This window comes from Myiozetetes cayanensis, unplaced genomic scaffold (assembly GCF_022539395.1).
Source record: "Myiozetetes cayanensis isolate MyiCay16 unplaced genomic scaffold, myiCay2020 scf5-8, whole genome shotgun sequence".
Taxonomy (NCBI): domain Eukaryota; kingdom Metazoa; phylum Chordata; class Aves; order Passeriformes; family Tyrannidae; genus Myiozetetes; species Myiozetetes cayanensis.
Window position 1 is genome coordinate 47,035,889 of NW_026087742.1, and position 24,897 is coordinate 47,060,785.

The 24,897-nt window shown below is 43.9% G+C and overlaps 1 protein-coding gene across 3 annotated transcripts in view; it reads right to left on the reverse strand.

The window, feature by feature from the left end:
* Positions 1–24,897, reverse strand: part of SLC7A1 (solute carrier family 7 member 1) — a 44,624-nt gene that overhangs the window by 14,692 nt on the left and 5,035 nt on the right. For all 3 annotated transcript variants that reach the window (XR_007630800.1, XM_050331276.1, XM_050331277.1), the window contains 4 exons: positions 9,501–9,884; positions 5,175–5,333; positions 2,791–2,965; positions 767–891 (listed from right to left, as the gene is read on the reverse strand). Coding sequence is in view for 2 of the 3 variants with exons in the window: in XM_050331276.1 (XP_050187233.1) it covers positions 767–891; positions 2,791–2,965; positions 5,175–5,333; positions 9,501–9,870 (829 nt within the window). In the remaining variant the exon portion in view is untranslated. The remainder of the gene's footprint in view (positions 1–766; positions 892–2,790; positions 2,966–5,174; positions 5,334–9,500; positions 9,885–24,897) is intronic.

The following is a 24,897-nucleotide window of genomic DNA, read 5'->3' on the forward strand; positions in this document are numbered from 1 at the left end:
TTTATCTGTCTTTGTCATGATTTCCTTCTTCCTCTGCTCCAACTCTGAATCAACTCAATTCATGTCAAATGTGAAATCACGGATCATCTACTTTCTACAGAGAATTGAGTATCTTCTTAGCCAGAAGAAATATGACAATGCTGATGGCTTCTCTCTCTAAATGAGGTATCTTAACAAATGAGGTATCTTAACCTTTACAGATAAAAACTCCCTGATTCTGAGGCACAGCTTTAGGGTGCAGATGACTCCCCAGAGGCTTCTTCTCTCTTTGGCTCTTCAAATACTCCAAGCCATCAGAGCTTCTTCAGCTAAAGGCCCTGAAGAATCCTATTCCAAAATAACCTGTTGACTAAAGCACCACTTGGAGTTAGAGGCTCAAACTTCCCCAGTCATACCAGGTATCTAAATCTGGGCCTTCCCTGTTTGCCTAACTGGTAAAACTGGACATAATGGACCATCAGTGACCATCCTCAAGACTGGACCCTACAGGCAAAGAAGGAGGGAGGAAGCTTGTGGGCTACACAGTCTATCTGCCTGCCACAGCATCTAGAAGTCAGCACTCAGGCATCCAGGGACTTGGACAAACTCAGCAGTTTCACCGCTAGGAGAAGATGAGCCAAAAGTCTACTTTGAGCGGAGCTGAGGTTCAGAGAGGTAACAAATGTGGTGCCCTGAATTCCCTATTATCTGTGCTCTGCAACATTACTGAAAGTCAGTCTACCAGCAACCAGGTTCATAACCACAAAGAAGACATCTTCCCTCTTACCTGTAGTAGCAATACAGTCAAATCCCACAAAAGCATAAAAACATGTGGCTGCCCCTGAGAGGACTCCATTCCATCCATAAGGCATAAACCCTCCAACACCGTAGAGCTTTTCTTCCTGTGTTTGACTAAAAGGCATGGCACTGGATTAGAAGTGATCCTGCCTAAGTGGGAGTAACAAAGCTATTCACATAGCTCATAACTAAATTCAAAGTCGAAGTTTGAAGGAACAGACTCTCCTTTTCACATGCTAGCATACAAATACCAGGCAAAGTGCTAAGCCCTACCCACTGCTGAGCTTTGGACTGGCTTGCAACAGGCTGGGCAATGCACAGAATAAAAATGGTTTGTGGTTTGTTCCCACCACCCATTTTGTGGGGTGGATAAATATGTCTTGGCTAAGACAAGGAGAAAATAGCATGAATATTTAAAATTCTCTCCTAATACTACTGCATGTGTGTAGATATACATATTCATTTAAAAAGAAGCTTTTGAAAAAGCACAACATGTAATTCTAAAAGCTGAAGACCGAGAGACATGTAAACCATACACTTTTCATTTAAGAGGGACTTGGGAAAAAGTGTAGGTGAGTAGACATAAGAGAGGAATGCAGGGTGCTGTGACTATCTAAAAGCCATCCAATCCTCTATTCTCAACTTCAAAATTCCTTGTGCCAAGCTCATATTCAAACTATGCTTGCAACCCTAAGGGAGAAGTGGAGCCTGCATCCCTGACACACCAAATGCTTTGCTGAGCCTTATCCAAAGTTCATTAAAGTCAACATACAGACACATGCTGATCACTGTGCACTCTGGATTGGGATCACAGATCCACGAGCCTGTGTTGAGTGACAAATAAAAAACATACCCTTCAGTTCAAGTGACTTAAGTCACTTTTTTCAGTGAAAAGCCTTTGTAAAGATGAATTAAGGCAATTAAAGTAAATCCCAAATCTGCAAGTCTTATCAGGTGTAAGCATCTGACCTCTCTCATAGAAACTCTGTTGAGACTTAGATGAAAACTGGCTCACAGAAATAGCACAACGCAAATATGGATTACTCTGGAAATAGTGATAAAGTAAAGTAAACCCCAGACAGATTTTAGAAAAATACAAAATGCTACAGGTCAAAGAGCTATGCTTTGAAACTATTGCACTAATTGCTCCTTGCATAGGAATAACAGCAGGGAAGGAGGGGGGACCTGTCCTATAGAAGCAATTTGTTCACAGCAGGTTGAATTTTGCAGAGGCTCAAGAAGTGGCTTTTACACAAGCTAAATTTGACCCACACAACATTTATGAATCTCAACAGATTGCACCAAACTCTACTTGTTTGCAGGCCAGCATAAAGGGTTACACAGCAAGCCAGGACTGAGTTGATGTATATGGAGATATTTAAAGGCCCTCATTCTGTGTTGCAGAGTCTCAAGCAAAAATGAATAGTTTTGTCTTAGTAGTAAGCCTTGTAAGCTCCTTAATTTTAATCCCATATAGGACGACAGAATTTTGGCCAAGGAGAAAAATGTCATTAAAAACAGATTTGTGATATGCTTACTGCAATGCATTAAATAATCTGCAACTTGCCTTCATTTTATTGAGGCATTTGGAACAAAGTCTCCAAACGGTACAACAATGCCCCAAGGATATTGCCCAAACATCCAAAGAAAGTACACAGCTACACTTGGACATGGCTTCATACAGGAACCAGAGCCAGCCTGGTGTAGCCTTGAGTAGGAGGTTGTCTAAAGAGCTCTTTTCTCTCAAATTTGGATGTCATTGGTCATGAGGCTAGAAATGATCAGTTCTGCAGCACAGCCCACACCGACACAGCCTATTCCTAGCAGTTTTGGCCCATCAGTACAGACTGCTTTCAGCAAGCACCCACCAAAGCCAGCTTTGCCTCCAAGGTATTTGGCAAAGGAGGCTGCCATCCCATTCACTGGTTTTCTAACTCACCCCACAACCCCCCCTACAAGCTTGCTATAGAAAATGCACCAGCTTCTGAGATGAGAAGAAAAGATCCAACCTACTTGTCTCCATAAATGCTGTGGCTGGTGTTGTAAATGTCCTGTTCAGTCAGATGCCAGTTTTTAACAGATCCTTTCACAAAACCAGAAATCATGACGAAGCCGAGGACTAGGACGTTGATGCAGGTGAACACTTTGTTCACCAGTGCGGATTCTTTCACGCCAAAGATTAAAAGCCCTGGGGAAAACACGGCAGTCAGGTATTTTGCCACCAGCAGCAGGCACTGGGGGCTCACAAACATAGCCCAACTCTGTTCATGCTGTGCTCTGCCCAACTTACCACACCTCGTTTCTCTACAAAGCCAAGTAGTCCAGGTGTAACTCATCCAGAAGTAGGATGAGGACTCCAGCCCAGACGTTACTACTGCAGAATGTGACACATCTTCCCACCCAGCATGCCCATGTGGCATGTGCTGCTGGTAAAGTGCTTTGCTAACACTTCCAGCACATTCAATGCCAGCTCCGGTCACCTCATGCTGCTACACTCCGCCACCTAGACACAGCCTGGAACTCCACCCAGAGATCCAGAAAAAGCACCAGAGGTGGTTTTTTATGAAGGAACATTGTCTTAGAGTTCTTGACTAAATGCAGAAGTTATGACAAACAGTGAACTTTCCTTAGAAAGAGGGGGAAATACGAGCAGGGACCAAATCCAGGAGGATTCTACTTTTAGTAGCTATTTCTAGTGCTGAAGACACAGAAGAAGGTAGCATCTTGGGAATTCTGCTCCCATTTAAATCAGCAGGAGCTTTGCCAGTAAGTTCATCAAGAGCGTGATTTCAGCCTGGTCTTAAGACAATCTATCTGAAGAAGAGCATAGTTACAGGCTTTGGCAAACACAATCTCACTGAGGCATAGCTTGGCTCCTCAGAACAACAAGCTCTCATAATTTGCATTTGCTCTTCAGGTGCCCAGTTTTTAAGAACTGAAACCTTTAAACCAAATCTAAGGCTGAGGGAGAAGGTAACAAAACTTTATATGGGCCTGAGGGAGAAGACAAGAACAACACGGTGTCCTTTTACTGCTACTCCTTTAAAGGATTTCAAGGAAAGGAGAGCATCCTGTGCACTCACCTTTCCTTCTTTTAAGACAGGAAATAAGCTGACACAGCCATATCAGGGAAGCATTTCAAAAGACTGCATACCTGCCCATGAAAACTTGTAAGGTACCTAGTAGAACTCTGAAGGTCAAGACAGTGCAAGTAGAAATAAACTTGTGGTGCTTATATTTGGGATTAAAGCTGCTCATTCAGCAGCTATTTTTTAGAAAAGAATGGCTTGCATTTTTTGTTAAAATCAAGGGAATTTGCTTCATGCAGGGGCATAAAGCCATCAGTAATCTGTATAATTTTACCCCTTGGTATTGTTAAAGTAAGGAGTCCTAAATTTTCTAAATTGTATCTGAGATGAAAGACTAGATTCTAACTAGATTGAAATTAGAGCAATTAGAGCAATAACACACAAATGAACAATGAGGAAAATCTTCTCACCCATTCAGATGTAACCCTGAAAACAAAGGGCTGCTATTGACTTCAGCAGCCCTTGATATAGTCCTAGATCCAAATGCAAACCCAGATCTCAAAGCATCCCTTGCTTATTGCGGCCTGTGCTCGTGAGCACAGCTCAGGCCATGAGAAGGCCATTCTGATCAGTAGGAAATGTCAGGATAACCTTGCTAGTGTGGCACTGCAGCTCCCTTCTGCAAACCACAAAGGGGTACATAAGAAGCATAATCTTTCAAATTCACCTAAACTTGGTAATGCTTTGCAAGATCCAGTTGGAGCAGAGGCAAACATTCAAAAGGATTTTGATCTTAGAAGTTTTCAAAACTTTTCCAAATTATGATCAAAGCCTTGGTACATTTTTAGAAAAAGAAAAGACACCTTGACTGTTTATTACACATTTATTTCTCTGGAGACTTGTAGTCACTTCTGCAAACTGAAGCCCATATATATTTTTTAAAAAACAAAACAGTAGTATATGAGACTGTAACTGAGTCTTTCCTATCTGAAGGCAGCAAAAACTGGCAGATTATCAAAGGGGGAATAAGGTTAATAGACCAACTGTATGAAATTCTTGTGTAATAGGATTTGTGGAGGGAAGGATTAAACTTCCATACCTGATTGAGGATAACAAGTCATCTTTTCTTTTCCTCCTTGAAGGTTTTAAAACTAGCTCAAAAAATATTGAGAATTCTCCCCTCTAATTAAAAACCTTGTAAACAGGCTAACTCCACAGCAGCTATATAGGTCAATCCAACACTTGTAGGAAAGAAAAAGTCTCTAATGTGTTGTCCAAAATAAATCAGGACTTCACGCCCACTCCAAAAGCAAACAATGAAATTACAGGACAAGGAGGTCCAAGACTCACAACCCCCCAGTGTTTCACCTGTTAGAATGATGATTATCACCACGGCAAAGATGTCTGGGTATTTTGCTAGCACTCCAGGGGCATCCATCGTCATGTACTTTTTACAAAATTCCTCAATGTGCTTCCCTATGATTTCATCAAATGTTGCGCTCCAGGCTCTGGCCACGCTTGAGGTTCCTGCCAGAGGACAGAAAGGACAGAGATCACCCTTTGTGGCTGGCACATGTTCCCAACTAGGGGCATCTTGCAAGGTTTTTTGGCATGGAGGACCTCAAAGCAACACTACGTGTGCTCCCAGGTGCTGGGAGTAGCCTTCTTCTCTGCATATACAGCTCACAGCCTGTGTTCATGCCTGGCATCTGCTCTGATGGTAACACACACAGGTGGTGGGTCTCAGACTGATGCTCAGCTGACAAGATGAAAAAAATCCTTTTAGTTTGGCTTCTTCGTAAACTTCAACTCTGCCTTATATACTGCCCAGACCGACCTTTTCCTTACATACCCAGCAGCCTGACCTTCCCCCAAACTTGGTAATTTCTGTTACCAGAGAGGTCCAAGTGTTGTGCTGGCAGAGGACCCTGCCAGCCCCAGCAGGGTGACTGCAGGGCAGGCGGAGGGACCTCACAGAAGCTAGGTGCCCTCCAGCAGCACGACGCTGGAGCACCAGAGCCTAGACCACACCACTTGCCCAGCTCTGCATGCTCTGCTCTCTGGTGACTTGCAGGTCTGCTCTGACCTCTGATGCTAGAGCATCCAAGCAGGATAAAGACTCAAGACACAATTTACAGGCTATCTGAGCATAAGTCAGCCTCCTGCAGGATGCTGGTGATAATCCCAGCAAGTGCCATGGCTCCTGCCTGCAGCAAGTGCTCAGACTTTGCCCTCTGGGTCCGCTGTTTGCTGCAGTTCTGAGAGCACCCAATGTCGTGCAGCTTGCTGGCATGAGGACTGAACCTGTAGTCTTAAGACAATCAAGTCAGGGACATTGTCTGGGCCATAAGAGTCATTTCAGAGAACTGAAATAGTAACAACGAAAAGCTACCACCACACAGTGACAGCGCTTTGTATAATAAGTAGGTTTGGGTAAAAGCCAACTTCTCCATCTCCTGTGATAAAGTGGCTACCATCATACTCCCCATGTCTCATACAGTACACTATATATAACTGCACCTAATTGCGTGATATAATTACTACTGTACATAATTACCTAATTAAAAAAAGAGGTTGGCTTGGTTTTGGTCTGCAGAGCAGTTCCTCGGGGGACACCATCAGGGGCCCCCTTCCACCCAGAACAGTTTGTTCTGACACACTCACCTGTGTGTGGGTGTTCAGGTCCCAACTCCGGCACCTGCAATCATGTCAAACAGTGTCCGTGCTCACCTACAGCTAAATCCTCCGCAGCGGCGGCGGCGGGCAGCACCTGCAGCACACCTGGGAACACTCACCGCCCCGATCCAGCTTTGCAACAGCATAAAAATAAGCTGCAGAACAGACCTGTTTGGAGGCTCTTCTGTTCACTGAGACAGCAAAGTGCACAGTGTGAACACCTTTAATGAGGTGGGACATCATTGCCATCAATTCAATCTTGAAAAATTCCAAAAGTTATTGTATACCACATTACAATTTTTCAGCTTAACTTTGGCACGATTTGAGCAAAAATGCTATTTTAATGCTAATTTTTTTGTCCTAGTTCTAATATTTCGTGTTCTAGGACAGAAACAACCAGCTCCTGCATGTGTTATATTAGATGCCAGTTGCTTGGATGCCAGTTCCATGTAGATATCAGCCATTTACCCTGAATTCTCTGTGACCAACAGCCTTGAGGGAGCAGGGGGAATCTGACATTCTTCCAACATCACAGACACCTGGATAATCTCTTGCTGTTGCTAGAGAGCACAGTGCAAAGACATTCAACTTGTACCCAGGAGGACTGTGTCAGCATAACCTCACCAGATTTGATCTGGCTCCTGCCTCAGCCCACCACCCCCAGGAGAACTTCTAAGCTCAGGTGCCAGACTCACAGCAGGAACAGGCTAAAAGGTCACCAAGTGCCAGAAACCCAGCAGCAGCCACTCACCAGGGATGTTGTTACTCATCAAACTCATCATACTATCAGCTCCCACCAGCTTCCAGTTCCTGAAATGCCTCCCACAATCTGGTATGGTTCCCCAAACCCACATCATCCCAGAAGAAAGTTCAGAGAAGATCTTGGTTCTGGACGCCTTCTTCCTTCTGTCTAGATCTTAACTGATCAGTTGCACACCCATTTTTTCCTCATCGCCCACCTCCAGGACCTCATACCAGCCTTTCCCCAAGCCAAGTCACTTCAATTAATTAAAAGCTATTGGCCACCCATCCCGGGATCCCAGGATTTCTTTTCCACCCCCACAATACTTTCTGAACAGATGCCTGAGAACTTCAGCATAAAAACATCAAACAGGCTGAGCCCCTTAGAGATGCAAGCTCAGTTTCAGTGGCACTGCTTGGCATTTTCTCAGCACAAATGAGGAAAAAATTGGCTTTCTGCCCCTCTCAACCCCTGGCTCTGAAGTGCAGCATGTGCCTGCCAACACATCTTTCTCCTCCACACCCTTGAAGCTGCTGGGAGTTGTCCTTGCTCACAGGAGGGGCAATTAGCACTGGGAAAAAGGGTGGATAAGATAAAGAAAGAGACCTCCTATACCTCATATCCTCCCCCAATTGTTTTTCCTCCTTAGCCACCCTTCCTCGCAAATTATGAGGAAGCCAGTTTGCAAACATACATTTTTGACACAGGAGTGAAATAAAAGCAAGAAAGTTGTGTTTGAACACATTAACAGATCTACTTATTTTTTACTGAATTTTCTGCCTTGTGATAATACACTAAGCAGCCAACTCTGAAATAAAAACTGAGGCATTCAAAAGCCATTATGACAGGGCAAAAAAAAAAGTCTCAGAAATACCACTCTGAGCCCAGATCATGAGCATATAATATTCAGTAGGCAAATCTTTTCATCATGCATTTGCAGAATCAGGTTTTGGGACAGCATCCACAGTTATGTCAGTCATTTTGGTCGTCCAGTATCATGGTAGGAAGGGACCCAAAACCAATTAGATGAGGAGCACAAAGGAGATGATTTATCATTACCTTTCTGGAACAGAAGAAAAATTACCAAGAAGTCTGTTCAAATTTTCTACATGCAGCCTAAGCAGAGTCCATTTTAGAATTCTGGAGGAAATTATATGCTCACTTTTTTAAAAAATTATTTTTATCCCCTCCTTGCAGTGAATTTTATTCACAAAAGAACAGCAGGACTCCGATTTCCTAAGGAGAGTTTAATGACTCTGGCTTTTCATCTCTCTCTTTTTTTTTTTTTTTTTACAAAAAATAGGAAAAAATAAAAAAGAGGAGGAGGAAAGGAGGAAAATGTTTCAGGTAACACACAGAGCAGAGCCAGTACAACCTCAGACAAACAGCTGCTAAGCCAATATGTCATTCTTGATATGATCTTACCCTCCACGGGAAGGTGAATTCCATGGAAACTAAATTCCAAAGTAATACTTACATATCCCATAAAATGCACTAAAAAAAGACCCCATTCCTTTATTAATTTAGCATACGATCAGTTTTCACTTTAACTAGTAAGCTTTCACTCTCAACTGGCAAGTCGGCTGCAGCATTAATTACAGGCGTGATGACAAGCAACCTGCCCAGAATGTGCTTGAAAAGACATGAATCCTTAATTAGCAAAGTGTGGCTTAGTTTTAATGTACCAGCTGAGTTGTACAGTGCATGCTCTGAGCTTCATCCAGAGCCTCTCCTAGTGGGAGTCAAGGGCTTAGAAGGGATTTGGTTTGTACTTTCCAGAGACTGTGAACCTGCAGATCATCCTAAGCTTAATTCTGCAGCCATTCACAAGACAAAACTCTGATCTCCAGATACTTTAAATAGATCCCAAAGGGACCAGAATTAATCCTTGATCAGCTGTGAGTACAAATGCTCTGTATAAAAGCATCTTTCCATCTGCAGCTCCTTTCTCAGCAGAGGGAACACATTTTTGCACCCTGGCAAGTGTGCAGCAGCTAGAGGATGCCAAAGGGATGAGGTGGAAATTCAGAAGTCACAGCAGCAATAAGCCTGCATCAGGACAAACCCTCAGCGGGCAGCATACCACTCACATTGCTGACTGACAGGAGCCAGCAACAACACACCCCACAGATGAGTCCTGAAATCCTCCGTGAGTGCCAAGAGTAAAGCACCTATTTTGTACCAGTAGCACAGGCACTCAAACAAGGCTAACCTTACAAAGCAGGCTGCCACCCTGAACTCAATCTAGGGTGTCACAGCCCACCCACCATACTTACCGATAACGTAGGAGAGGATTAGATTCCACCCTGTGATGAAGGCCCACAGCTCGCCCACGGTCACGTAGCTGTAGAGATAAGCTGATCCCGTCTTAGGAACTCGAGCACCGAATTCTCCGTAGCAGAGTCCGGCCAGCACCGAAGCCAAGGCAGCAATCAAGAAGGAGATAACAATGGCAGGTCCCGCGTTTTCCCGTGCCACAGCTCCAGCCAGTACATAGACACCGGCACCCAAAGTGCTGCCTACACCCAGAGCCACCAAGTCAAACGTGTTGAGGCACCGTGAAAGCCGACTGTCTTCTCGAGTGCAGTCAACATTTTTCCGGCGAAGAAGCTGGCTTCCAAAATTGGTAATTTTCTGACACTCCATCTTTGTGTTTGAGCCTGTAAGAAAGATGCTGCCATCATTATCTAGCTCAGAATACCCTCCCAAAATGGCATCACTGTGGAGGTACAGTGCTACAGGCCTGTTACATTTCAAAAAACTAAACTGCCCACCTTCCACCTTTTCACATGGCAAACCGTCTCCTTTCCCATTTTACTTAAGACTTAGCACAGGTAATTAAAACAAGCAAACCCAAAGCACTTTCTCCTTCTAGCTCCCAGCCATGCTGCAAAGCCTCTGTGATCCCAGGAGAGAGGCAGGACTCCAGTCCAGCTCCCACGCCAGTACACAGCCACCCAGTCAATACACAAGTGGGCAAGCCAAAAATGCAAAGTCCACCTTTCAGGTTTCAGAGGAGTTTTCCTGTTCTAGGCATAAGAGTACTTTAAACGTGAATGTCCCAGTTACCCCATTTACCACACTTTGGTTCATGCTGCAGAGCGCTTGTGAAGTGCACAAAACAGATACTACTGGGATGAACTTAAACCTGAGGACGTTGTAGGGGCATACGTAACACATCCCAACCTGACTGGCACTCAGTCTGCACGAAGAGCTACTCCAGGATAAATTCTTCTATCAGATGTATTGTGCGGACATCAGATTCTCAGAAACAACTGCTTTGCTCTACAAATCTACAGGCTGTGTAGACACAGCCTACAAGGATGAGCCTCATCTTCCATCTCAGACAGCACACTGTAGCTCTGAGAGTCCAGCACCAATATCCACACCACAACATTAAGCCTGGCTTCAACAACAGGGCTTTAAAGACGTTTCTTCATTTATTATGGAAAAGGTTCTTTTATTTAGATGCAATGCTGGACTGAGGTGTACACTGTCCAGCAGTACACATTGCACATTAACATCAATACTATGATGAGAATAACGTGTAGGCAAAAAATATTACTAAATGCAATTTACAGTATGGTTCAGTGAGACTGGTACTTCATCAGCTCCACAAAAACCCAGTGTAAAAGGTGGGAAAATACATGCTAAGAAACTTAATTAACTATTAAATCCATGCTTCAGTTTTGTCACCATAACATCAACTACAAAAACAAAAATCCTCTTCACTTTTCCAAGACACCAGTCCTAAGTCCTGGCTTAAATCCCTTTCTCTTGGCTTTACGCTAACCCTCTAACTATGAGAAAGTAATTACAACTGCAGGAACAGTGCTGAGGATTTACAAGTCCCACTGTGTTAGGAATTGTCTCCCACCAACAGCTTTCAAACGTGCTCCCAACAGACATGGATTTAGACAAATGGACAAAGGCAGGTTTGAGGCCAATCTTAGAAAAATCTCGTTTCACTAACCGTGGGAGTTCCCAGTGCACACAGAGAGGGAAAACTATCTTCTCCCTTCAGCAGGAAGATAGAACTAAGTTTTTACATAAGTGCATTCATATATCAGATTGTTCATGCAGCCTCCTTCCCACTTGAACCTTACACAAAGCCCTATCAGCCAGGATTGCTTTTGGCTGGACACCTGCCCACCCCCCCAAAGCTGGGAAAGGACAGTCCTGAACTCTGAACTGGGTTAAACATACAAGAAGAGTATAGCACTGGAGCATTCCCTATGAATTTTGTTGTTTTCTAGGACAACACAAGTCCTAGGTTCTGCCTAACTCTCACCAGAGTGATGCAGAGATCCCACTGATGCCTCCATCCTTTGAAGACCATGGCCATGGGTCTAACTCACCCACTCAGCTCAGCAGTGGTTCTGGTTTACACTCAGCTTGGAGCTCCAGGAAATGGGAAGAATCCCAGTGCCATGCACCAAGAAGAAAATGCTGCAGAAGATACCAAAAAAAGCCCTCCAAATCAAAACAAAGAAATCCCTGTCACAAACTGCAGCCAACTGTGAGATACACACAGAAGATGTGCAAATGAATTTATTTTCCAAAGTCAGTGTGAAAGGCAAGACCAGTTTGACTCAGAACAAAACTCCGGATTTCAGGACAAACACGGGTTTATTCCGAGGTACAGAAACATCAAGACACACCAAAGGACTGATGAAAAACAGTTTACTTCTTGCTAAGTCAATATTTGTGGCAAGGTTTAGACATTCAGTGGCCTGAACAGAAGAGCTGGAAGAAGCATAGAAGACTACAGGGAAGACACAGCTGAGGCTATTAATAAAGATAGAAAAAGGAAAGAATGTAGAGAGATGGTCCAGCTTAGGGAGAAGCTGAGCAACGAGCTAGAGAGGTCTACAGAGATGCAATGCAGGTGGGCAGGGCTTGCACAGCCTTTGCACAGAGCCCTGGTCAGGCCTGGATGGACCCCTGTGGCTGAGCTGGACAAACAATAGGGAGAAAACTCAAGAGATTTTCCTGAGACATTGAATACTTGGTGAGGCTACAAGTCCAGGCCTCCCCAGATCTCAGTAATTATATGCAATGTTTCATGTTCCTCAGGATTTGTGCCTCCAAGTTGACATCAACCTTGCTGAGCACACTGGGTTTCATCCTACAAGGCGCTGAACACTTCTTAAGCGGAAAAGCAAAGTGAGGGAGGAGGGCTGGACCATGTAATGTGCAGAAGGAAAAGGTTTGTGATGTGCACTTATTCATCAACGTGGGTTTCTATGATCCTCACACAATGGGAAAAGGGCTGACCCTAATTGCTAAGTGGCACTAATGATATGCTTGCTTGCTTGCTTGCTTGCTTGCTTGCAGAGTGTAAGTGACCTACTGTCCCCACAAACCGCACAAAGCTCCAAGGAGGACATGCTCTGTGGTGGACAAAAGAAAAAGGCAGAAGTCAGGCTATGCAGTTTAACATTATCTTTGCCTAGGCAAGTGCCCCTAGGTGGAGGTGGACCAAAGTTCCCTGCAGAAGAGAGCCACTCTTCCTCCTCCTTTCACCACCACTGACACCCAAAGAGCTGTGGATGCTAAGCCTCTTTCAGGATTTGGCTCAAGTACTTTTTGGCTTCAAAAGCATGCTACCTAATAATAATGGTAGACCTTCTACTTCTTACATAGCCATTTACCTTAACCAAACCTGGTGTCTTGCAAAATTAGCATGACTTAGTGGTCCCAAAACAATGGGAGTTCTAGTTCTGCTTTTAAAACAGAGGTGTTATCTGGTACTCAATGCCCTCCCCTGTCACACACATCATAAGAATGGCAACAACAGGGCTGGGGAGGGGCAATGCCCCAGGAGAGGAACAGCCCCTTAATGCAGGGATGGAGAATCAGGGTATGAACTTGGCAGGGTTTTTGGGGGGCAGAGGGATGTACAGTTTATTCTTTAAAGAAAAAAAAAAATCTAGTGATTCACTTCAAGTTTATGTATCACTCAAAAATATCCCATAAGAAACATATTTCAAAATTATTTTGTTTTGAAGCTCCCTCTGGGACATCTACAAGTATTCACAGCTGTACTACAGCTATCAAGAATAAAGCAGAACCACCTCTTATGGATCATTTGTTTAGAAGAGGGCCTATTTAATTATGACAAACCTGGAAATTAAGACCAGCATCCTTCAATTGCCTTAATGACAGTGGACAACGTTTTTCTAGCTCATCTCCAGATAAAGATATCAACTTCTCCTGCCCCAAAAGCCCCTCAAAGTCTGAACATCTCTATTGTGAATAAAATGCTTCCTAGAGCTGCAGGTAACAGCCAGGGAGCTGCGTGCAGGGCATGGTACCCACACTGCAGCCATATTCTGCAGCCCTTGCATACAGAACTGTTGTTCATATCACAGAAAACTGATCACCATCCTAGGCACCTAGGCACATGTTTTCACTGCTTTTGAAACAGCAGGTACCAAATCAACCTTTTACTTTCAATTATATTCACTGTAGCTTGACAAAGAGACCTTCAATAAAGGCAAGGAGGATTTTTTTCAAGAGAACAATCTTTTGCTTTAGCAGGATGCAGTACAGGGGTCATTACACCTTTGCCCAAAACGTTTCCTCTGTATCATTTGTTATCTTTGCAATTGTATCAAAGGGTGATTTTGGCGGAGATTATTATTTTTCCCTTCTTAGAAGTTGGATCCAGCTGTGATCTGACTGTTTCAGACAGTGATTCTTGCCTTTGAAGTGAGGAAACATGTTCTGGGCTGGTTCCTCTCACTCCCACTCCCACTTGATACGATGAGCCATTTTTTGAATGTCAGTTAGTATTCCCATGGTATAACGCAGTCCTAGTAACATAAAACAATATAAATTATTCCAGAAATGCAACCTGATGGTATATAATGACCTTCCAATTGAGGAAACTTGATCTGAACGAACAGCGAGTAGCTCTGTTCTGCACACGCCCAGCTCTCATCCCTGCTTTAGCTTGGTTTCTCTAATGAGAAACACCAAGCTGCAAGCCCCAACCACTCAGACCCTGCGTAGGAAATGCCTTCACCCCAAGGCTCTGGGCACCTCCATGTTTCAGCAGGAGCCAAGATCTTTGAGAGCAGTGGGAAGCAATGACACACTTGGATAACTTAGCAAGGCGGATCCTGGGGAAGGGGCCCCATCCTTAAGTGAAATCCTGTCCCACTGAAGTCAATGGCAAAGCTTCCACCAACTTCAATAGCAGCCAATTCCACCCAGTGTTACTGGTCCTTGTCTTTTATTTACAATGCATTTTATGTTTGTTACTTTTGTTCCCTGTCCAAATTCTTGTGCCTTGACTGTATTGTATTTTTAAATAAAATAAGATATTCTTCCTCCTCTTATCTAGTGGTTAACATATCTATTATATCAGGTTGATAGATTTCCTTCCCCATTAATAACATTTTTAAAAACGACATTCTTCAAAACAAACCCCTAAGAAAATAAGCAATCTTGCACGTGGTTAACAGCAAAAAGTAAACCATAACAAACATCTGTCCACTTAAACATAAAACACCATGTGTAAAAATAAGCTGACAGGGCACCATTTTACATAAGCGGTACTATCACTTCCTCAACAATTACAATTTGTTTCAGCTTCTGAAAAACCACTCCTTATCTATTTCAAGGCATTACTGCTCCTGAGAATTTTCTTCTCCACGTTGCAGAAATGCATAAAATTAAAGCTGATTAGGCAGAACAAGGAGGTTTCTACTAAGGAAAGAAGAAAACCTAAGCCTAACCCTGCTGCATGTCTAATGAACTCCTCAGGCACCTCCTTGGATGAAGCGTGAGCAGAAACCCCCATTCAACATTGTCCTACATATGCTTACTTTGAAATATGGAAAGTGGAAATGTGGAAAATGTCTACTGCCATCAGTACTCTTCTCTCACAGAGAAGTCATGTCCTGTGGAAAGTCAGATTTGTTGAAGGCCAAAAGGATGCTGAGGAAAAATATCCCCCGTATAGCTGTATCATCACTGCTACTCATCTGTAGAACAAAGAGCTTGTGCTTGCACCACGCTGGTATATTTGCAACGTGGAATGGTTTCGACCCTGTATTTTTAGTTTAAACACAGTCAGCTCCTTGAGCAAGCATGTAGTGATGACAACTTTTTGATCAACACATGGGTAACAAACCCATTTGGGAGCTCTTTCCAAAATTTTTTGCTACTTCCATCCCCAAGGTAGCATCATTCACAGAGAAGTCCTATGCAGAAAAAGAAGAGGTAGAAAACCTTGGTTCCTACTACTGCTGTATTACAGGTATTTCTGGGGTGTCAGACTTGACTGCAGACTCCTAAATGCAAAGAGATCACGTTGTAAGGGATGAAACTAGAACCACTGAACGTTTTTTGAAGCATCATTCAGAAAGCCAAAAGTCACCAAGGCACATAAGTCCTGGGTGCAATCCCTTACAGTATAAAGCAGGAGTTGTGTCAGATACGTCCTCCCAAAATATCTTGCCTTGAAAATCTCCAATATTCTGTTACGTTACTCTGCAACAAGCAACAGAGAGGAGACAAGATGGCTACAAAAGATGCTGAACTTTCCCTGCAGACATTTGAACACCTACCTGAAGACTTTTAGAAACAGAAGCAAAGGATGCAACATCAGCCCCTAAGGCTGTGTCCCTGAAGCTATTGCAAGTGTCCCCACCAGCCGTGCTGAGCAAGGCGGGCAGTTTAGAGAAGACACACTTGGGACAAGTGCTGAGAACTGACTCAGAGGCCATGACAGTAGCCATTTGCAGATGCCAGCCACCAGCAAAAAGGCTGACAAAAGTAAAGGCATGGCCAAGAGTTCACATTATGCAAAGCTGGAAGGTATATCACCATAGTGGCAGCAATGGCAGGGAGTCCAAGCCAAAAGCCACCAAAGCAGCTGTAATTCTTTGCTTTTGATTCTCTGTGTGTAAAGAGATGCTGCCTTAATAAAGTATTCTAACCAGACAAGGAACATATTCTCCATGTGCTGTTGAACTGTTCCCTCCTTGATTGTCTTAATTTTATATTTTTTCTTTTTCACATTGTGCCTATGTATGCATATATCTCAATATACATTAACCTAGATTATATCACACTATACATATATATGGACATTATTGTTATATTCTTTGCCAATTCTGTCATTATAAACCAAGACCAACCACCAGCAAGGCATTTGCTACTCAAAAGAAGGAAGCCCACCCAGTTAAATATAAACTCACGCTAAATGAAGAGAAGGGTACACACATGTGGGGCTATAAAGTGCATACAATACGCTGTCTTATTCACCTGCTTAACGGCATGCTGCTCATATGAAGGGGACCATATTACTCTGCTGAGTACAGATCTTTTAACACCACAGCAGAGGTGGCACTGGGAGACCAGCAAACTGTCTCAGATAGCTGGGCAGTGCAGGTTTCTGTTCCTCAAGCTCCTGAGTGTTAGGGACATTTCCAAGGCAGTAACTCCCACTCCTGTCCAGGTGTCTCATAGACCTGGAGGATTTCTTTCGTTGGTAAAGGAGAAGTGAGGTGCTCTCCCTAATCCCTATGCCACCCACTTACCAGCAATCAGTTACTGAAGTGAACACCAAGTCCCACTGGATCTGAAGAAGATGCTGAGGCTCTAGTACCACCATGGGAGAACTTCAGGGTGCCGCAGCTCACACATCTGCTTTCCATACTGTTACGGCTAACAGCTGTACCGAGGTCAGAAAATCGGTTCCCATCCCAAGACAACTTCCAAGATGGCAAAGACAATCCTTTTCCCCAAGCCCAGGCAAGAAGTCTCAACTTCCCCAAAACTTCAAAGCAGGCAAACTTCAACCTTTTGTCTCAATACCTGCATAAAACTCTATCTGGGTTATTTGTGATGAATGTATCACCACATCAAAATCCATTTTGAAGTGAGCAGTCATTTTTGACCAAAACAAAGGAGAGAGGTTCCTGCTGTGAAAGTCATTAGAAGAATGCTTCAAACTCTCAGAATTCAACCTTCAAAATCTCCAAAATGGAAGTTGTGATGCCCTTTCTTCTGCACAAAGCTCCAGCTATGATTAACATCATAAGTGGCACACAGTAAGCCATTCAACAGATAAAAGGTTGGGTAGACACTAATTCCCTCCCTTAGCTACTGCAGAAACACACACCCTTATCATGCTTAAATTGCAGTGAGGAATTTGATGTTACAACTGCTTTCCAGTTGCGGACACAATGAAAGGCTAGGACAGGATACCACCCAAGTGTTGCAAGAACAGGATAGAGAAATACCTTTTAGACACAAACTGGATATAGTGCACCCTGCCTCAAAGTAGGGAAGACTCAGGTGCAGCCAGACAGCATGTTTGTTTTGGCAGGGCTAAATCCTGAAATCAGATCCTGCTCTCCCCAGGCTACTGCACATCACCCCATAGCTGTACCAGAATAACCACTGGGGAGTTGTGCTGAAAACGGCACCACTGAAACAAACTCAACCCTGTGCCTACAGCTGACTGAGTAGCAAGCCACAGCAGACAGTAGCCAGGGCAGAAGAGTGGGATGCAACACTTCCCAGGATGGATTCCCAGTCAAGAAGTACCATCCAGCAAAAGGTGCCTTCAGTACTCTCAGTCCTTTTAGTCCACACTCCGTATTTCAGCTACTGAGGATCCTCTGTCAGCTCAAAACAGCACCAAGATGTTTGGAGAAGGTCAGCAACCCATTTGCTACCCACAACTCCTCAGAGATCAGAAAGTTGAAGAAATAGCTTCCTGCCTAGCCAAAGGATATCACACCTCTCTAAATGCATGAATCACTATTTTCTGATGAAAAAGCATCTAATTGAAAAGTCTCCCACCAGGACTAGAACAGTCCCCTTAAACAGTTCCTCAGCTTGACTTCAAATTACACTTTGTAAGAAAATTGCTTGATTTAACTCCCTCAATTTGTCATAGAACCCAAGGGGATCTCCACCGATAATTAAACTTCCCAAATGAGAGCCTGAGACAGATTGCCAGGGATTCAACTGAAGTGACCCATAGTCTGCCAGGGACTCAGCCTAGGCATTGAGCAGAAAGAAACTTGTGCTCTGGGAAACAATATCAAATAAGTGAGTTTCTCTCTCCTTAAAACCAGATAAAATGAAGACAAATCTTTGCGTAGCCAAAACTCATTCAGCCGCGTCATTCAGTATGTTCCAGTCGTGGTCCTTGAACAAGAGTCATTGCAAGAAGGTGGGAAATGTCCCTTAAAGGATGAGGAAGCAAGTCAGACAGAGATAGAAGTTGGTTGTTATTAAAACTGTAGTGGGGAAACAAACAAAATATTAAGAGCCCCAACCTTCATACAAAACAAAAACATTATCCTGCACCGATATATCCAATGACACATCCAATGACACTGATGGAAAGAAGGAAAAGACTTCTCTGAACACCGCCATTTCACCAGGACAAAGGACAGAGCTGAGCTGCGTAGGGATTTTCAGGTGTGGAAAAGGGGCAAATCAAAATGGGTAAAGATCAGTGTATTCTGGTATGTCCCTGAGCAGTGGGGAGCAGGTGGAGGCCAGCAGGTAGGTCGTGGTGAGCAGTTGCAGCTCCAGTTGGAGGCAGGGCCATGTGTCAGCAACACACCCTGGTCACCCTTGCCAAGCAATCCATGAGCATCCTGCCAAGTGACAGGCTGGACCATGGACCTGGGTCTGGCCACCCCCATGGACCAGTGTGTCTGTAGGTCAGATATTTCTCTAACAGGCACACTCCAGTACTGTTGCACCAATAGTGTTGACCCAACTAAAAGCTTCCTCCAATCCCATAACAGATACTGACTTGAAATAAAGGATCCCTTAACTGGGAAAGCAGGAACGTTTGTTTCTCTGTACAGCGTGGAAGTGTTTGAAGAGCTTTTTCAGAGGAAATGCTCTGTAACAGACCTCAGAGGAACTGCTCACACAAGGGAGAGCTCAGCCTGTGCTGGGCATGTACTTGTTTGGGGAGGAAGGAGAGCAGAAATCCTATGTGGTCAAGTCATAGGGCTCCCTCTGCTTTATGACAAGATGATTCCAGGCTTCTGAGAAAGGTTTTGCTATTCTTGGGTAACTGTGTATACAATGTAAGCATTCAGAGTCAGGATGGGCTTTGAAAAACCCCATGGTATGTATCTTCAAACATCCCTTTCAATCCAAACCATTCTAAGATTCCATGAAGCATCTAAGTATGCTACACCACTCCTTTACACTTATGCAATCAAAACAAACTCATTAGAAAGTAATTAGAATACATTTATTAATTTAGGAGTTTTTCCAATGATTTGCAGGCCATTCAAGGACTTGCCCCAGGCAGAACTGCCAGCCCTGCACTCTCAAGTGGCTGTTGGATGGTGACTCAACATAGTGGAAGAATTAAGAAAAACTTCCCTTTTCTGAAGAAGCCAAAATTAATTTATCATTGAACATGCCAGATGAATTCAAAATATTATAACTTTCTGAGGGCACTTGCATGACTACAGATCAAATACTAAAGCTTTCTGCGAACATCATTTATACCATATGAAAGAGAAACCTAGTGTGAAAGGAGCTAAAACGTTTGCTTTTAGTCTCAGTACTCCCACATTCCAGCTATAACTCAAGGGCTGGAGAGGGATCAGCTCCTTCCAAGCCTTACACGTTTGTCACTACAGGCACAGACAAGCAGTTCACACCCTCTTTGGCTGGTGTGTGCAGCCACGTACTCTCTAGAGCAGAGAGGGTGCTGTGAGGTGTGGTTCTTCCAAGTAATTTCCACTAGAGAGTTCCTCAGAAGGGCCTTTCCCTGAGACAGTGTCCTGAGCACACTGGAATAAAAGAAATGACTGAATGCTGATCAAACTAGTACTGCCTTCGACCAGACATACCCCACTAACCAGAGTCACTCATTGCTGAAGGAGAAAACAGTGCATGACTTGGATGTGCCATCGATGTGCCAGCGGTCTGCGAAGAGCAGGAGGAGCTCCCCCAGGAAGCAGCCCTAACTGAGGCAATTTGGGCAGAGGGGCATGCTGAGCACCAGTGGTGTGGCCACACTCCCAGTGTAGCTGGGATATGGCAACTTGCTGATGGTTAATGACCCCCTTTCCCTGCCAGTCCATGACACACGCCTCACTGGGGACTGTTGTTTTGGGATGGGAATTGGGTTGGGCAGGACAGTCACGGAGCCTGGTGGCCAGGACTACAGGATGTGTCCACATCAACGCAGCCTAGACATACACCAGCAGAAAAATGGGAGCTGAGGATGGTGCAAGGCAGCAGAGCAGAGGAGATGAAGTATGGGTCTGTGTGAGGGACAAAGAGAGGGCAGGTGACAAAAGCCACCTTGGTACCCCTCCAGGTTCCCTCCGGGAACACAACCAGCACGTGCAGGGATGATGGATACCACTCTTACCTCCCAGCCTGCAACAAAGCACCGTGTGTTTGACTGTCCCTCACCATGGTGAGGTCTGGAGGGCAGACACTCCTGGCCTGAGATCAAACCATCCTGGCCATGACTGCCCACCCTGGCTCTCCCAGCCTGGCCAACACCACTACCTGTCTTTGGGCTTAAAACAAGGTGCTTACACTGTATCATCTTCCCACCTTCTTCCCCTTTCCTGGCAGCTACCCTCTCACCATCAAGAGCGGAGAGGGTGGCTAAAAATGAACTAGTGTTTAGGAGTAGCAGTGATTCAGAGTTTGTGGGATTTCTGCAAGCACTACACTCAGTTTCCATGGCAGCTTCACCCACGCTGTTTCCTGCTGTTAAAACTTCACGCTTCATAAGTCGCCCACTTTCATTTCAGTGTTTGACCCAATCCTGCCTGTCTTCTACAGCTGCTCAGTGCCGCACCCCACCACTAGTAAAATCCCTTATTCAGAAGGAAAGTCCGACTAGTTTAAAAAAAAAGAAAAAAAGGAAGGCATATAAAATGGGATTACTAGAAGTGTTTTGCCAATAATCCCACAAGCCATCACAGTAAAGACTTCACAGCTCCTAACCTGATGGATTTACAAAAAAAAAAAAAGCCTTAAAAAACTGCATCTATTTTAGGCATTTAAGTTGTAAGTACAGATATGGTAAATCATACAAGTATGATGTTTGATCAGTATGTCAGTGGGGTAACCAACCACTCCTGTCTTCACACACAGATAGAGACCAGTTTTGATATATTCTACCCAAATAAATCTTACCAGAAAAGAGGTAAAACACTGACGTGCAATTAAATTTTACAGTGAGGTAGGCAGGAGGTTCTTTTGCTTTGGGTAAATACTCTTTTCTTAGCCATGAGTTCACCATTCAGCTCCTTCCTGCTCCCTGACAGGAGAGCTATTGTCTAAGGAGAGTTCTGCCTCCAGCTAACCCAAATGCTCAAGGCTGCTGGCAGGGAAGGGCTGGAGAAAAGAGGTGTCCAAGGCACAGCGCTTTTTATACTTCTCTCAAAACTTTTATCAAAAGCATGATAAAAGGCTTCCCACTCCTATCTGGGATCAAACCAACACTTGCTGAAGTTTGTGGGGTTTTGGGGTTCCCTCACACAAAAAAGCAAAGATGGCACTGACCAGTCAAACTGTGAGTCAGACCACAAGCCACATGCTTCAGGTCTCACTGCTGCAATGACATGCAGAGGGATCCTGCACCCCCTCAACACAGGGCTCCACACTGGCCAGCCGAAAGAGGGATTTAGGCAGAAAGCTCATGGATGTGAGAGCTGAAGGAGCAGCAAGACCAGGGATGATGCAAAGATACCAGGAGGTAAAAAATGCAAACAGTTGGTAGATCAGGCCTAAGCCTAGCCATGAGGTAGCTGCAAAATACAGTGCAGACTCATCCCTGTTCTGCATAAGGAGAGGCATTACCTTGTAGTCAGCCTTACACTTTATCGTGCCACTCTCTGTGGCAGAAAACCAGCTCTCACAACCCACATCTTTCCATGAAGAGAGCTTGTTCGGGTTCCCTGGGAAGCACAAGTCAATTTACAGAAGAGGTTACTTCCATGAGCAAAAAAACTAGATTTGCCATCTACTTTTTATTTAACTCCATTAGCCTAGTAGTTGCCCAATATGTAGGCTAAAATCTTACTCAGGTTTCTGAATTTACTGGAATTGCCACTTGCACCTCACTGCTTTTCATGCAGAAACCTGGTCTGCCCCAAAACCTGCACCCAGAGCCCAGTGACAGAGATATGAGAAGCCATTCAGCACGTAAGTCCTGTCAAGAGAAGTTATATTGTTATCCTTAAAAATAATTGTGTCCCTATCAGCAAATTACAGTATTTAGAGTAGGTGCGCACTTTTTATTGTGAGAAAAATTACTAACATCATCCAGTCTGCTGAACTTTTTAAGAACATTATTATATTTTTTTCCACGCCATTATTCTGGCATCAAAGGAAATCACTCCTAATTATATTTATGGGAGTACACAGAGAGACCTAAATATGACAGCCTCAGAGAAGTATGTCAAAATGTATAATGCAACACCCCTCAGAACACGTACACAGTGCCATCTCTCCCCATGTCACTTACCTAGAACATGAAACTTTGAAGTATAATAAGTCCTGCTGTTGCTAGGCACTTTACTGATGGCAAGAAGGAAACAAACTACTGGCTGTAAATATTCTGATTAGCTCCACTGTGCTGGGACTTGCAAAGGAAAATAGGTGGTTTTAAAACAAAATAAGTGAAACAAATGATAAATAGCATTTTGCCCCCAAGAATCTGAACAGGAGCATGAAAAGCAAAGAGCTGCTCTTGTGCTTTTGATGGTGCCCTGCCCCAGACTGTTCTGCTCTCTAGGTATTTCCTTCAAAGGTAAAAACAGGTTCAAAAGTACTCAAACATCTGTGATGGTTTATCTGGAGCAGCCAAAGCACATCAGAGTGGCTTCATTACTTACACAAGTTTCTTTGGGGGACATCCTCGTATTTCTTCACATGCCAACCAGGTTATGAGGGGTAGGATTCTTCCTGACTAGCTTCAGCCCGTTCCAAAGCAGACATTTGGACTTTAGGGTATCTCCTCACCCCCTCCGTAACCACCTGGCAAAAACAGGCACCTCCAGGTATAAACGTATCCCTTTGGAGGAGAGATGGGAGCTATGGCCCTCCAGAGTCATCTGCTTTCCCTAGCTACTGCAGGGCTCTAGCAGATATCTACAAAAACCCCACCAGACTGATGCTCAAGAGAGACAGCAGGACCATACCTAGGGCCAGCTGAAGCAAAACCACGTCAATGAATTTCAACCATCCTTTCTTTGGACAGTTAATAAAAAGATGTGACTTTCTGAATTGTCCTTGGAGCTTTAGCAATTCAGAAGTGCACTTCTTTCACGAGAGCAACAACTCTTCCTTACACTTATGTTACTTAAAAACTGAGTGCTTTCTTAGGCAAAACTTTGGATTTCAGGACTGTCCAAGCACTGATCCCTGAACCTTCAGAGCAAAGCATAAATGTTTTGCTTCTCTTCTGCTGTTACTTAGCTGTTACATTTTTCACTCTATTGCTTGTGTTGGTACCTTTCCTGAACTGAAAAGCTGCTAGAGGCCAAATTTCCGCTCCAATCTCACAGAAGTTCTCACTTCCAAAATCCCAACAAACACCTATTGTATTTCTCCTCCAAGACGTAGCACCTCCACCCTAATCCATTATCCAGCTGATGACTTCTGGGTTTTGTGCCACCTTCTTACTGAGAGTTCCAGAACATTTTGCTCCTTTTTTCCAGCTGATAGCACAGCCTAATGCACCTGGAGGCAGCATGGACAGATTTACAACAATACAGCACCTTTGCACTTCAAACCTGTGTTAGCCAAGTGCTGTATTTTTCTCAGTGGCCTGCTCTCAGCTTTTGGAAGCTATAAGCACACAAACCAGCCTGATGCACAGACTGTCCCTGCAACGTGAGACAAAGAATAAAAGTCTTCACATGTATTACAGGTCACCCTGTTTTGTGAACTTTTTGGAGGGAAAAAAAATAAAGCAGCATGCAGCAGCATCCTTTGCTTGGGAATTATCTCACGCAGGTCATCAAACAGCTGTCAGGCAGTGTGCAACCCCAAGGAGAGTTTAATCAGCAACCTAAGGATGAAAGACTATATTCTAGTTACCTGAGCCAACTAATCCCCTCTGGAATATTTTCTAAAGATACAGCACCTTATTTACTTTGCTACTGAAACTGCATTATAAAAGAGTCACTTCAATAAAACAATGTAATTCTACAAAGTCAACGCATTTTTCCCAACTACTTTAGTTTAAGAATTTTTCACCTGACAAAAGAAAACTCTTCTTCAGCTTGACCAAACCGTTCATTTATCAAATCACAGTAATTTCTTGTACAGTATGCTTACTTCTGCTGCATACACATCCAAATAAAGCTCCCACATCAGCATTCCTAAATGAAACTGCGACTAGTATTAACAGCAGACTGATTTTGTTATGGTTTAAAGCTTGTACTTTATCCCTTCCTTTCTAACTTTTCAGAATCAGTTTCACTTACTGACTCCAGATTTCACAGTAAGCAGTTTGGGGAAGCAGACCCTTTGGAAGCAAGTTCTCCCAAGCCCTGATCTCAGCATGCTTTACCCATAAAATTAAAAGGTGATTTTGCACGGTATTTCTTTTATAGCAACGGAAAGGAGCACTAAACCACACCCCACAAATACCCCACAAACTCAAAGCAAACTCAAAACCTTTGGCTTAATCAA